General features: G+C 43.9%; 1 protein-coding gene across 2 annotated transcripts in view; it reads left to right on the forward strand.

The window, feature by feature from the left end:
• Nucleotides 1-14,072, forward strand: part of RAB5C (RAB5C, member RAS oncogene family) — a 50,607-nt gene extending 36,535 nt beyond the window's left edge. For both annotated transcript variants that reach the window (XM_068262193.1, XM_068262194.1), the window contains exons 2-6: nucleotides 747-1,054; nucleotides 4,157-4,308; nucleotides 8,616-8,738; nucleotides 8,848-8,941; nucleotides 11,493-14,072. In XM_068262193.1, coding sequence (XP_068118294.1) covers nucleotides 889-1,054; nucleotides 4,157-4,308; nucleotides 8,616-8,738; nucleotides 8,848-8,941; nucleotides 11,493-11,608 — 651 coding nt within the window. In that variant the 5' untranslated portion in view covers nucleotides 747-888 and the 3' untranslated portion in view covers nucleotides 11,609-14,072. The remainder of the gene's footprint in view (nucleotides 1-746; nucleotides 1,055-4,156; nucleotides 4,309-8,615; nucleotides 8,739-8,847; nucleotides 8,942-11,492) is intronic.
• The last annotated feature ends 1,486 nt before the right edge of the window (nucleotides 14,073-15,558 follow it).

The raw sequence follows: 15,558 nt of genomic DNA on the forward strand, positions 1-15,558 counted from the left end.
TTCACATACTGAGGAAATTCAGACAAGGGCAAAGCTGTTTGCAGGAAGAAAAGAGCAGCCTGAAACTTCAGTGCATGAGAGATGCAGGGGGATAGAAACACACAAATGATCTCTTGATATTCAAAAGGAAAGGTGTATACAGCCTGCTTGTGTATGGATGTATTTTCTATGTGTGGACATACTGTACATCAACCTACTTCCTGTTTTGGTGGCCATTTTGTTTGTTTATAAACAAACTTTTTAAAACTGTTTTTAACCACTTTTACTGCGGCGAGGAGCGGCGAAATTGTGACAGAGGGTAATAGATGTCCCCTAACGCACTGGTATGTTTACTTTTGTGTGATTTTAACAATACAGATTCTCTTTAAGATGATTGCAACTGGAGCAAAATATTTGAACTGCATTTCTTTGTGGCCTGATATACAGCTTAATGGCAACAGCATTACAGCAACTATATACAGCAACTTGGTGGCAAAATGGTATATTTCGAGACCCTGACCCATGGATCCTTCAATACTGTTTACAAAACCATTTTTTTTTTCATGATTAGTGGTGTTGTACAACAAAAATGATCGTTTAAGTCAATGGCTCCATCGCAAATGGATGTTTGTGAAAATGATCGAACGATTGTTTGTGATGTTTGCCCATCACTATTTATGATGTCAAAATTGGGAGGAAACTGGAATACGAGCATTTTACAAATGATGAAACACTCACACATACTATTTCTCTTTATTTTTGTGTAGCCGTGTGACAACAAGACAAGCCTCTGTGAGCAACTCCACCATCCCTTCACCTGTGAGCAACTCCACCATCCCTTCACCTCTTGTGCCTTCAACACCGTCCCAGTCCACTGCTTCTGCCGCAAACTACTGACTTCACTGGGAAATGGCCGGTCGAGGCGGAAATACTCGACCAAACGGGCCGGCTGCCGGCAATAAAATCTGCCAGTTCAAACTGGTTTTACTAGGGGAGTCTGCGGTGGGGAAATCTAGTCTTGTCCTTCGCTTTGTCAAAGGCCAGTTCCACGAATATCAGGAGAGCACAATCGGAGGTAAGTTAATTATCATTAGGGAAAGTGGAGCATGTTGTGTTAATAATCTAGTCACAGCACATGTACTTTGATCCGAGACACAGTGGTGCTGAGAGAGCTTAGCATTGCGATTGTCTGCTTTTCACTGTTAGCATTTTAGTGTTGAAGGGTGAGGGGAACCCAAACCAAAAATACACACAGACATGGAGAAAAGTGCACGTTTACGTGAAACTAGAACCTAGTGTAAAAATACTTTCACTCTTTAAACATGCTGTTCTATTAAACATGTACATCTGTGCCTGAACTGTTTTTTTACATGGACAAAGGTCCTCACACTGCCTTAAAAATCAGTGCATTTGATTGGCACAATTCTGAACAAGTATATGTAGAGATTTCCTGGGAAAGAATGGAAGCAATCCTCTGCAATGTGTATTCCTGTATATTACCCTGTGCTTCCAGGCAGGAAGTGCTCCTAGCTGACCAGGACAGGAAAGGAGAGTCAGCAGGTTTTCAGTTTATCTTGTTGTGTCAGCTGATTCGGGCAAAAGTACAACTCATCCCAGGTTCTTCTGTTTAACCTCTTTTTGTCCAGATCATTCAGTCTGCATTAACCTTCAATCATCATTTGTATCACTGTAGATGCAGTAGTTTTGACCCAACACTGGATATCCAGTAGTAAGCAATTTTGTTTAAACTCTTACGGATGTACCGTCTCTGGCCCCTTAAGGACCAGAGCTATAGATAGAGATAGAGAGATAGAGATATTGATATAGAGATATATTATTATATTCCATTGTTCTCCCCAGGCTCTTTTAGCCGGGTGCTTCACCCGGCTAGTTTTGGTGACCACCCGGCTGTCATCGGCTCACCTCCTCCTACGCTGTAAGCAGAGTTGCTCACAGAAGCACTGGCCCTGCATTCTCATCTCGCCCCACCCGGCTACTTTTTCATGCAACCCGGCTGGGAAAAAAATTCCGGGGGGGAATATATATATATATATATTAATTTTTTTTTTTTTTTTTTTTTTTACTGAAATATGAGCAGTGATCACGGGGTCTTGGCTCCTGACCAAGATACAGAGTTCAGCTGTCAATGGGACAGCAGAGCAAGCGGGTTACAGCGCTGCAGCATTGGCATGGACAACGGGAGGGTCATGTTTTCAGCGAATGCAGAAGTTGAAATCTATGCCCTAGCGTACACTAAGTACACCTGAACTAAGAGGGATACGGAGGATGCCATGTTTATTTCCTTTTAAACAATAACAGTTGCCTGGCTATCTTGCTGATCTTTCTGGCTGCAGTAGCATCTGAACCACACCTGGAACAAGCATGCGGCAAATTCTGATGCCAGTCAGAAACACCTGATCTGCATGATCAGGGTCTGTGGCTAAAGGTTTTGGAGGCAGAGGATAAGCAGGATAGCCAGGCAATGTGATTTGTTTAAAAGGAAATATGGCAGCCTCCATATAACACTTAGTTCGTGTATTTTCAGCTAGCAAATAGCTCTTGACTAGAATGGTCATCTTGAATCTACATAATGCTAATAGAGCATTTTTCAGATGCAACATAAATCTGTTTTTCTGATGTTGATCTGCCCCAGAAAATAACAATTAGTGCCAGGTAGGTAGAGGACTACCCTGAAAGGTCAGTGCACTGCTATGATCATTTCTGAGTGTGACCCTATAGCAGTGATGGCTAACCTTGGCACTCCGGCTGTGGTGGAACTAAAAGTCCCAAGTAGTATTACAATACTCTGACAGCTCTAAGCACAACTCGGGAAGGCAGAGGCATGATGGGCTTTGTAGTTTTGTCACAGCTGGAGGTTCAAGGTTAGCCATCACTGCCCTATACTATGAATACTATTAGCAAGTGTTTATTTTGGAAATAAATACAGTATAAAAACATTGTCCACAAAGTTTTTAATTAGGATATTTTGACACAATTTTATTTTTATTTTGAAACGAGGCAAAAATGAGACATCCAAAATGATTAGCCCCCTGGCCATTAATAGTCAATAGTGTACCCTTTCTGAGCCACAACTGACAACAATCTCTTAGAGTAGTTCCTTACTAGGCTGGCACAGGTCTTCTGAGGGATTTTGACCCATTCTTCCAGCTGGTCCAAATTGCATGGTTTCTGAGCATGCACCTTCACTTTAAGCACCGGCCATAAAATGTTATACTTTTGGGCTTATACCAGCCCCCTGCAGCCACCCTGTGCCCACGCCATCATGGAACGATGCTCTGGCCACACGCGATCTCAATCGCGCTCCTGCTGCTGGGAGCATACTGCGCAGTATGAGAGAATCTTGTGCTTCGCATGCACAGGATTCTCCCGGCAAGCGAGGGTAATCAGGACGCACGCGGCCATGGCAATGCAGGCGCAGTGGCTGGCGACTGGCTTTGTCGCCTAAATTGAAACCGTCACCTAAAAATGTATTTTATATTAAACCATTTACCAAAAGCTACTAAATAGCACTGGTGAATGTTTGATTATTTCAAGTTTCACCAATGCTGCAAACATAGGGAAGATGTTTAGGAAAATGTTCTAACTCCTGGGGCTAATAATTTTGGCCTCAACTGTATAAAAATACTCTAGCCAGTGGAAACAAATTATAGTAACCTTAGGGGCCCATACACTGGTCGGTTTCAGCAATTGATTCTATGGAATCCATCGATCAGAAATGTATTCTATCAAATCGATTGATCGATTTGGGTTCGATTTCGATTAGTTTGATCTATCTGACAGGATGGAAAATCTAGGTCGGTCTGCTGCTGGCAGCAGATCGATGGCCCATAGAGCTGCATTGGATCTAATGGTCTAATAATGCATTGAGAACGATTCCAAATAAATTTAATTCTGAAATGTATTGGAAATCTGTTTCTAGTGTGTGGCACACTTCAGATAGATTTCTGTCAGATGCCTGTCAAGTCGAATCTGACAGGAATCTATCTGATGGTCGAATCTGCGGCACATCTATAAGTGTATGGCCACCTTTACTGTAATGCAATTCAATTTAGTTTTTTTTTTAATTATACATGTATTTGTTCTGCTGGGAGTGTACAATTGTGACAATCATGTTTTGGTTATTTGCTTAATGGAAAATTTCTGTTTTTACCCTCAGCTGCATTCTTAACACAGACAGTATGTTTGGATGACACAACGGTGAAGTTTGAGATATGGGACACCGCTGGGCAGGAGAGGTACCACAGTCTGGCCCCCATGTACTACAGAGGAGCGCAAGCAGCCATTGTTGTATACGATATCACCAACACAGTATGTATGCCAGGAAAGCCTAAACATGTAAACAGTAGATCTGGATAGCTGCTGAGGCACACAAAACAGGCAGCTTTACACAGCATTCTGATGATGACTCTTTCAGAGATGGAATGAATCATTCATCGTGTGCTTTGTATGTGTAACTATGCCATGAAAATCTTGTATATATCAGGTTTGTGTGGTATATTTCCTGTCTTGTAAGGGGGGAAAGTATTCTTATCCTGCCACTGTGCTACACATCCTGTAGTGAGAGGGATACTGAGACTGACAATTATTTTCTATAAGGGTTTATTTCCAATTGCAACGCAGGTGGGCGTGCGTCAGCGCGGCTCTGCATTGCACACGATTCCCCCAGAGGCGGCGCTTGTGAGGCAATGCCTGCGCAGTAGTTGTGCGCAGGTACAGTACGCACCAGGTGACGTGCAGGCGCAGAAGCCCAGACATCCCCTCATTAGCCCTAGATCTTGTGTCCTGTCTAATGCTGGATACACACTATGCGTTTCCGCGTGCGACGCGGCCGTCGATACGCGTCGATTCGATTATTTCCGACATGTCCGATTCAAGCTTCGATGGATCATTAGGTCGATTTGCCATACTTTACATGGCATTCGACCTAAAAATCATCGAAATTCGTTCGGAAATGTTCGGAAATAATCGAATCGACGCGTATCGACGGCCGCGTCGCACGCGGAAACGCATAGTGTGTATCCAGCATTACTGCTATTTTCAATCGATTTTTTTAATCTAAATTGATCGGAGGTTTTGGGAGAACCTATTCTCAGCAGATTTAACCAGTTGAGGACCACATGCTTAAATTCGATACTGCGTAGCTTTAATGGTTAATTGCTCGGCCATCCAACTTACCAACCAAATTAATTGTCTCCTTTTCTTGCCACCAACAGAGCTTTCTTTTGGGATTGCTGCTGCAATGTGGGTTTTTTGTTAATTTAAATGTTTGTTTTTATAAAATCTATTTTAAAATCGCTCTGTTCATTGCTTTTTAGATCGATTTTCCACTTTTCCTATACATTTTAGGTGTAATCGCCGCCAAAATACTGCAGGACCCACGTTTGCATTGGGGGAAAAAATCATATCGCTCTGAACAAGCCCATACAAGCACATTAGCCAAGCACTTTTCGAAGAGTTAGCAATTTTAAAAACGCTCAGAAGCGCTCTTGGTGTGCACCAGCCCTTAGTCTAGTCCATTGGTTATGAACACAAGGGCCTCACAATGCAGAGATAAATGGACAGTAACAATGTCTGAGTCTACCTTTTTTAAACGGGCCCCAAAACCTTTCCCATGCCACCCAGTCATTTCAGGAGCTCCATCAGAGCAAACCACATGCTAATTTAAACGCAAGAATGCATTCCTCCTAACATGGATTAAAAAGGAACTGTACTGAAAATATTAATAAAATTGCTTATTTTTTACAATGTCACTTGACTACTTCTTTAGCCAGTGTTTGCCAATTGTAAAACTTTTACTCGACCTTGATTTACATTCTGAAATTTATCGCGGGAGGCCACATCTTTACTGCTGGCAGGTGCAGCTATGAAAAAGCATCCAGATTAAATGTTAGCTGCATGCTTCTTTCAGGTATGTGATTCATGCACTACTACAGCCAAAGAGATCATCAGGACTGCCAGGCAGCTCTATTGCTTAACCACTTGCCGACCAGGGGAATTTTCACTGATCGGTGCTGCGTGGGCTCTACAGCCCGCAGCACCGATCAGGAGTGCAGCAGGGCGATCAGACTACCCCCCTTTTTTCCCCACTAGGGGGGGATGTCCTGCTGGGGGGGTCTGATCGCCGCCGGCCATTAGTGGGTAGCGGGGGGGGCTCCTCAAAGCCCCCCTCCGCAGCGTTTTGTGCGCTCCCTCCCTCCCCTTACCTCCCTCTCCCTTCCTGGGCTGCGCAGGACGGATATCCGTCCTGCGCATTGTGGTATAGGCTTCAGCCTATCATATGCCGGCGATCCCCGGCCAATCAGAGGCCGGGGATCGCCGATCTGCCTTACGGCGCTGCTGCGCAGCAGCGCCGTATCATGTAAACCGCGGGGATTTCTTCCCCGCCTGTTTACATTTTGCTGGCGAGCCGCTATCGGCGGCTCTCCGGCTGTTCACGGAGACACCCTCCGTGAACTGACGTGGAAAGGCCGCTCGATCGAGCGGCCGTTTCCATGGTAACCCGCAGACGACCAGTTTACGCCAATCGGCGTTAGCTGGTCGTCAAGAGGTTAAAAGAAATTAAACAAGGAAGCCTCCACATCCCTCTCACTTCAGGTGTCCTTTAAGATCCGTGCACATCTTTTTAACGACTGCTGAGCGGGTGGGATCGCTAGGATGACTGTTCAATCCTGCCCCAGTGCTTTACAGATGCATTGCTCTGTACATCCGGGCCTGAACTGTCACCCTCTCAATCAGATCCGATTGCTTCAGACACACAGGCTTGGGATAATGGTCTGCTACATACCCAAATAGTACTGAAATAAGGCATATGTGGTATCATTTTAACCTGAGTAGAGTCAAAGGCTAGATTTTGAAGTGTTGTATAACAGTGGCACTTATGTTGAAATCGGGAACGGTGAAATGTGACGACAATTGCAATTTTTGCATTTAGATCTATTTTTCCCCCTTCGAAATGCCTATGAAATAAAATATCCAGGAGAAAAATATTACCCAGAGGAAGCCAAAACTATGCTGAATTTTTTTTTTTTAATCTAGATCTATCTCACTTAGATTGAAGTAATGAAAAAGATAAAATTGCCAGGAACCTGAACTCTTTAACTATAAATGTTCTCTGTCTGATATCATAGCTGGTCTCCCTGCATGTTCGTGTGTAGCCGTACTTGCGCGGGTGCAGGACAGCCACACTTGTGCATGAAGGAGCGCAGCTACGAACTTCCAGGAGGTCCTGGAGAGCGGCAGTGAGGGTGAGGAGAATTCAAAGGCCTTCCCTCTTCCTAGGTGATTGTCTGTCTTTTTTGTGTTCCAATGACCTCAGGTCTTCTTTTCATTTAAGCAAGTTTGAGGTTTCCAGTGTTTTGTTAGATTATGAATAAGGCCCCTTTACACTTACCACATCACGGTACTCTCCACACGCTGCAGCTCATTGCAGTGGCCATAAAAGTCATTGAACCGTGACGCTGCCTGTGGGGCAATGCGATGTAAGTGCTCCAGGCATAACAGAAGTCACGTCCACTGCTTTTTCCGCTTCATTTTGTTGTGACAGAAGACCCTGAAAATAATTCTTTGGCTTTCTGAAACACAAGCATATTTTGTCTGCAAGTGCCTATATAGCTTATTTGGTACCGTGAGCTGCTACAGCAAAGGGACAAGGGGGTAGTGGCGTCGCCAACCACAGCATCTGCCATAGAAAAGGCTGTTACATTCAGGAATGGCTGGATAAGGAACTGAACTGGCTTTGGCTGGAGGATAAAACCCGTATTTCAGCAACAGATTTACACATCTTTTTCCAAACCTTTTAATTCGGCTTTATGCATTTCCTTTGTTCTAGAACAAGTATGCAGATCATACTGAACCTTAGAGTGGGTCTGGTGGTACTTGTAGGGACCAAGAGCACCTGAACGAGAAGTAGAGAGACCAGGAGCCCAATGGTGCAGTGTCATTAGGTATAGGGGACGGAAGTATAAGTGTTTGGTGCTCTAGGTCCTGCCGGATGCTGGACATTTGCTCTCCTGTAGTTCAATACACTTTCAGAAAACTGCAAAGCTATTGCTTCCAAAGGAGGTCTGACTGAAAGAAGGGTGGGGTGGAGATGCCCAAAATAACATAACGTGTAAATGAGAGGTAATCTCTTACCTTACCAGAAGATACAAACCGTTCAACTGGAAAAATAATGAAAATTGACAACGCGTTTTGTGGGTTATGGCCCACTTCCTCAGGTCAATACAAAAAATGCAGCATGAGTAACGTGTAGGCGCCTACACTCTACTCCTTATGCTGCTATGGTGGTACTTGTATTGATCTGAGGAAGTTGGCCATGACCTGCGAATTGTCAATTTTCTGAATACATCTTTTTCCAGTTGAACTGGTGTTTGTAACTTCTGTAGAGGTAAGTGATTACCTCTCATTTACACGTTCTGTTTTAAAATTGTAACACCCGTATATTTTGGGCGCCTCCACCCCTCCCTCCTATGTATTGAACCTGAAGAATGAGGAATTAAAGGCAAGGAAATTGACTATTTTCCCCAAGATGTCAATTTTTTTATATACCTGGTTATAAAGTGAAGTAATGCTGCAACACTTCCACCTTCTTATGCTGACTTTTTGTCTTTTTGTAGGAAACGTTTGCAAGAGCGAAAAACTGGGTGAAGGAGCTCCAGAGACAGGCCAGCCCAAACATTGTAATTGCCTTGTCTGGGAACAAGGCTGACCTCTCCAACAAGAGAGCTGTAGATTTTCAGGTGAGCTTCTTTCACTGGGAGTTCAGCCCACTATTTCACATGCTTAGAAATGGGGGTAATATAATCCACGCTTTGTTGTCTGACTCTTTATTTCCCACTCCCAATCCAGGAAGCTCAAGCCTATGCAGATGACAACAGCTTGCTGTTCATGGAGACGTCTGCTAAAACCGCCATGAATGTGAACGAAATCTTTATGGCCATAGGTAAGATTTATCCATCTGCGTCCTTCTTGCACAAAGAACTTCATGCTCCTGTACAATCGTGGGCTGTACTCACACAGGTGCAGCACAGCCACTCTTTCATACACAGACAGGCATGTGACTGCAAACAAGAGGGCCACTGGCAGCAGCAGTGGGGTGGAGGCTGATCTTGGACCCTTGAGCACATTGTTCTCCCACTCGACCTACCCAGAGGAAGCTGCTTCATTGTACTGAAGACTAGCAACACGTACAGAAATCTATGCCAAACTGTCACCCAAGGGACATAGACCCTTATTGTCCCCCTCTGAACAGTACACACTGAGTGATGCTCAGAAAACCTCAAGAGGGTGGGGATAAGAAGGTATATGATATAAAATATTTATGGGCACTTGTACAATGCCTTTCGTGGCCCATTTCTGCAGGTAATGTGCATTTTTGGCCATCTCACTATGGTATGAGTGACTCTCACACATTAGCTGAAGAAGTGATCCAGTCCTGTGGAACACGTTGTAAAAATGTTTTTTTATTTTATTTATTTTTTTTAATCCCATACCTGACTCTTACCAGCATGTGAGGCAACTGCCACACTTACCTCTGTACTTTCCAGTGGCTGGCTAGTGTAATGGTTATGGGCTCCGCCTCTGACACATGAGACTAGGGTTCGAATCTCAGCTCTGCCTGTTCAGTAAGCCAGCACCTATTCAGTAAGGAGTTCTTTGGGCAAGACTCCCTAACACTGCTACTGCCCACTGAGTGTGCTCTAGTGGCTGCCTCACAAACGCTTGGAGAAAAGCGCTATACAAAAAAATTATTATTTTTAGTTTTATTCTATCGCTTTTAAAGAGAAACCAAGAATTAAACTTCATCCCAATCAGTAGCTGATACCCCCTTTTACATGAGAACTCTATTCCTTTTCACAAACTGATCATCAGGGGGCTCTGTATGGCAGATATTGTGGTGAAACCTCCTCCCACAGGAAACTGAGGACCATGGTCCTGGCAGTTTCCGGTCTGTGAACCTCGTTGCATTGTGGGAAATAACTGTTTACAGCTGTTTCCAACTGCCAAAAAAGCAAGCAGCAGATACTTCCACTGACATCACCTGCCAGCAGTAAAAGTGTTACCATGTGATAAATGTCAGAATGTACATCAGAGAAAGGTTTTACAATGGCCAACACTGACTAAATCATTTATACATAATTATTGTAAAAATGAAGCACTTTTTTTCTATTACATTATTTTCACTGGAGTTCCTCTTTAAAGTTGAGTAACTCCAAAAATCAAATTGTTTTTACACAGAGCCGTAACTATAAAGCGCTAGTTCTTAGTAGTGGTACTGATTTTGTGTGCTTGCCACATTTTTAAGATCCTATTCCTCTGCCTTATACAGAAAGCATGCAGTAATCACTTGCCAGACCTGCTAGCAGAGAGACAATTCTGTCCACTGCCATCCTCCAGAAGGATTTGGATGATCGGTAGTGCGCATCAAGGGAGCATTTTGGGTACTCCAGGCCTTTTTCATCCTTTGGCATGTGGTACATTTGTACCCTCCTGCCTGCACTACTGCAATGCGCTATTCATAGAATAAAGTTCAGCGCACCTTGCAGCTAGTACAGAATGCAGTGGGCAGACTCCTAGCCAATGCCTGCCGCGGCTCACACATCTCCGCAGTACAGCAAACGCTTCACTGGTTGCCAGTAGAATGGAGAATCTATTTTAAGATCTACCTGCTGACATTCAAGGCTCTAAACCACATGGGAACCAAATACATAGCGGATCTATTGGAGCTATATGCCCCTCCACGCACCCTCCGCTCCGCCAGTAAGACTAATTTGGTTATTCACAGGAGCACTTAAAAACATTTGGTGCTCGGGCCTTTTCCTATGTAGCCCCTACTCGATGAAACTCGCTTTTACAGTCAGTGCGAGAGGCTCCTTCTCTGAACAGCTTCAAGAAAAGGCTAAAAACCCACCTCTTGTCCTGGGCCTTTAAGGCTGCAGAACACAGGGTCATGGCACTTTGAGTCCCCAGGGAGAAAAATGCTATAAAATTATTCTTTAGAAGGGTACCTTTGAGAAAAAAGTTGCTAGATACTAGCCTCAGTAGAGAAGCCTCTGTATAATCCAGATGCTTCCCCATCTTCATCCAGCGCTGGGACTCTGTGAAGATATTCCACAAGAGGTTGTCTAATACGTTTCCGCGGCCACGCTCCTGTCCCTGTACGAGTGTGGCCACACTGCACAGGTGCAAGTTGGGTGTGCGTGGCAGCACAGAGTCACACATGCAGAGCTTTTTCCTACATGCACAAGCAGGCGCACTGTATGTGCAGCTCCGCCCATACATGAACAGGGCACAGCTGTGTGTTTCCTGCGAGTGGTATATTCACAAACACCCCTCACCTTGTTTTATTTTTACTGTCCTATTTTACTGAATCTGGCTAGTCACAAAAATTGAGTATCTTGTTAGTGGTCCATGTTATTGTAATGACATTCTGAATATACTCATTGCAGTTATACTTTATTCCTGACCTGTGATCTCTTTCCTTTGTGCTTTAGCCAAGAAACTGCCGAAGAATGAACCCCAAAGTGCACAAGGAGCCCCTGGAAGGAACAGGGGGGTGGACCTCCAAGAAAGCAACCCCCCTGCTAGGAGCCAGTGCTGCAGTAACTGAGCTCAGCTCACGACGACTCCACCACTGTCTCAGCCTCTTCCTTTTCTTTTGTTACCTGGCGAAGGGGAGAGAGGAACCAAAACACAGAAATCTACAAAATAACAATAAAATACCATTTATAAGCTTCAGATCAAGAAATATACCAACAATAAATCCTACCAATCTGAGATGAGACTGGAAATCCACTTTAAACAGACTTAGTCCTCACAGAACCAGAAAGCTTTCATGGCTGGCTCTGAAGGGGCTAAGATGGACGCTGTGACCCATTATTGTACCACCTAAACCACTCCAGTTTCTAAGCGATCAGCGTCCTGATGGATATCTCATTCCACCTGCACTTTTTTCCTTGTATAAATACTAATTCAATTTTTAAGTCTTAAGTCACTTTTAATATATATATATTATAAATATATAAATATGAACTATGATCTGATTAACCTACTTCCCATTCCCTCGCCCTCTCGTTCCTCCTCCTTTTTAGTGGCTTTGGTGGTGGGCGCAAGAGGGAGGAGGTGCTACAGTTCCTCGGCTCGCAGAAAACTCCGCTCCTAATCAAACTCTGATGAGCCTGTTGATCATGAAATCGTTCTTAAACAGTATATTGTAAGGAAGAGAACGCTGTGTACATTGACATGCATATATGTATGGAGTGTATATGAATATATATTTTTTTCATATGTTTATTCCCCTTAATAGAGAATGCCTTCTTAAGTTAAACTTTTATTCCAAAGGCCTCTGAAAATAAAAATGGGATAATTCAAAATGGCATCCTGGATTCAAAATGGTTTCCCTAATGCCAAGCAGCCTTGTTTTCTAAAAAAAAAAAAAGGGTTTGTTGAGAGACCCCTCCCATTGCTTTTCTTTTTCAGTCATCCTGTAGCCATCTGTTTTTCACAAGTTGTTTCTCTAATCATGTTCATATAACCATGTAAAGCCACAAAGCACTTTTAACAAAGCAGTGGTTTAAAAAAAAAGAGAAAAAAAATATCAAGCAATGGTTTTGGTGATCCATGCACAAAAGTTGTTTTATGGCATTTGAAGCCCTAGTTCACATTTTTGTTTTTTAGTTTCATTTTATAGAAATGCAATGAACAAAAAAAAGGATGAAAAATTGCAAAACTATACTTACAGCTGCAGTATCCCACTGGTCCCCAGATGCTCATCGTGCATACCAAACATCCTCCTTTCACTCACTCTCCTCCCTGGCCACCCTGCTTTTCAAACAAGCCACACTTCCCCCAGTGACTAACAACCTTATCCCATTTGCTGTCAGTCAGCAAGGAGGTGTGGCCATGGTGCAGACCATGAGGAGGTTGCCGGGCGACTGCACTGGCCACCTTTAACCTACTACCAAAATATGTTTACTTTTTTAATATTACAAAAAGGAATATTTTTGCAATTTTGGGTGGATTTCTTTTTATAATCCTGTTTCTATGAAATGCAATTTAAAAAAAAAAAAGCTAAAGATGAGCTAGGGATTAAACCTGTTGTCATGAAGGCCTCACACTCTGGACCAAACTGTCAATACTTTTGCCACCTTGTTTCATGAAAATTTGAAGGAAGCACTTCTCTGTTTGGAAGCAGTTCTCTGTCTGGTGGTTGTCGCAAAAGGCAGATTCCTAAGGGCTGGTTCACATGACGTCCGTCTGGCTCCCAGCAGCGTCTCGTTCGTGCTTTCCATTGCGGTCTGCGTTTTCGCCCCCGTGGCGCTTAACCGACCCTGGGCGCTACACGTAGCGTCCAGGGTCTCCTCAAACGACGTGGAAAATCTGGATCAGAGCACTGCATTCGCGCAAAAGCCCAGTACAAGCACTCTTTCACTTGAATGGGAGCATTTGACAATGACGTTCTGAACGCTGGCAGTAACTGAGGAGCGAACGTCCATGTGAACCAGCCCTTAAACTGTCGGCGATAAAATGTTGCTTGAGCTAGAGAAATGGCAGCTTCAATCTGATCGATCAATACTGAAATTCTTCTAGTTCTGGATACAAAAAGGAAGGGTTAGAATGCCTGTTAGTTTTGCTATCACTGTCCGGGTTTCAGTTGAAGAGATAGTCACCCAACTTGTGTTCCGGTGGCAGGATCACAAAACGGGAAGGAAAGTGAAATCTTTCCTACGGGAACACAGACAGCAAGAAAAAACATGGTTAGTTAACCACTTGCCGACCAGAGGATTTTTCAATGATCGATGCTGCGTGGGCTCTACAGCCCGCAGCACCGATCAGGAGTGCAGCAGGGCGATCAGACTACCCCCCTTTTTTCCCCACTAGGGGATGTCCTGCTGGGGGATCTGATCGCCGCCGGCTGCATTTGCTTAGCGGGGGGGGGGGGGCTCTTCAAAGCCCCCCTCCGCAGCGTTCTCCGCCGTCTCACTGCTCCCTCCCTCCCCCTGTGAGCTGCGCAGGACGGATTTCCGTCCTGCGCATTGAAGGATAGGCTTCAGCCTATCATATGTCGGCGATCCCCGGCCAATCAGAGGCCGGGGATCGCCGATCTGCCTTGCGGCGCTGCTGCGCAGCAGCGCCATATGATGTAAACAGCGGGGATTTCTTCCCCGCCTGTTTACATTTTGCCGGCGAGCCGCGATCGGCAGCTCTCCGGCTGTTCACAGAGACACCCTCCGTGAACTGACATGGAAAGGCCGCTCCATGGTAACCCGCAGACGACCAGTTTACGCCAATCGGCGTTAGCTGGTCGTCAAGAGGTTAAAAAAAAAGAATAAAAAAAAAATCTTACAAATGTCTCACCCATTCTAACTGTATTGGTCACCAATACGATATCTGTCACTTATTATTTTGCAGATGAGTCGACAAGAACAGGAAGTAAGGTCAACTCCCCAGTACCGACAGAGGTTGCAGTAACACTTTGGCAGGTGTACTAATCCTTCCCCACTTTGTATAAAACAGAAATAAAGTTGTGCTAGAAGTTGTTTTGCATTTGCCTCAGTCTACTGGGCTGCCATGTCCTCTATTGCTCATATTGAAGGTGAACAGGTACTGAATGACCATGCAGTTTGATTTGAAGGTTGCACACACAGTTGCAAGATGTTTTTTTGGAAGTAGACAATGCATTTGCCACCTCTGATCAAACTTGATGACTATTACTATGTAACTGCTGTAAATCTTTGCGTATGGACTTAAGCTCCACCATCAAGTCTGTGCTGTATAAACCTCTGATATGTAGTGTGAGGCAGTACAGGACTCTTCTTCAACACTCACATGTATAATTTTCATTCTTTGGGAGCTGTGAAGCAGATTTTTGTAATATGGCTAAATAAAGTGTATTTCTGTCTCTGAACCCAGTCACATGACCAAATATCAGTTGTGAGTATTAAGGGGAAGGGGACCTCTATTTTTTTTCTTCATATTCTGTATTTTGTATTGTATGTTCTCTGCAATATGTACTTAATCAGTATATCTTGATAATACAGTACGTACCCAAGTAGATATCTTGTTTCTTTCATTTCTGTTTCATAGATCATTGCTATGCAAAACAGAAGTTTGTCTTCTTAAAATAGAAGGTATTGGTGATTATTCAGGTTGGGGCCTCCCACAATGCATCACTGATGAATATGCAAATTATCCCTTTGTTATTCCTGTAAGTTTAACACTCCTCCAGCACCTCTGAAATGCAGTGTTGTCAGCTTAATAATTGTACAGGGCTACAATAATCCAGCATGCATGCATACAGATTGGGTTATCCTCATCAGTGCATGGCATGGATTAGTATGGATCTATGGAGTAGGTCTTCAAACACCCAGAGTTACAGATTGCCCAGGAAGCTCATGGTGAAACAGTTTGTAAGGAGCTAAAAAGGACCAACAAGCTCTGCAAAACAGAAGTTTTTGCTGTCTTACAACAGACTGTATTTGTGATTATAGAAGTGAGCATAAGTCTCCCACAATGCATCACTGCCTAATATGCAAATCATCCCTTTAAGCTAAACACACC

This window comes from Hyperolius riggenbachi, chromosome 12 (assembly GCF_040937935.1).
Source record: "Hyperolius riggenbachi isolate aHypRig1 chromosome 12, aHypRig1.pri, whole genome shotgun sequence".
NCBI classification, from domain to species: Eukaryota; Metazoa; Chordata; class Amphibia; order Anura; family Hyperoliidae; genus Hyperolius; species Hyperolius riggenbachi.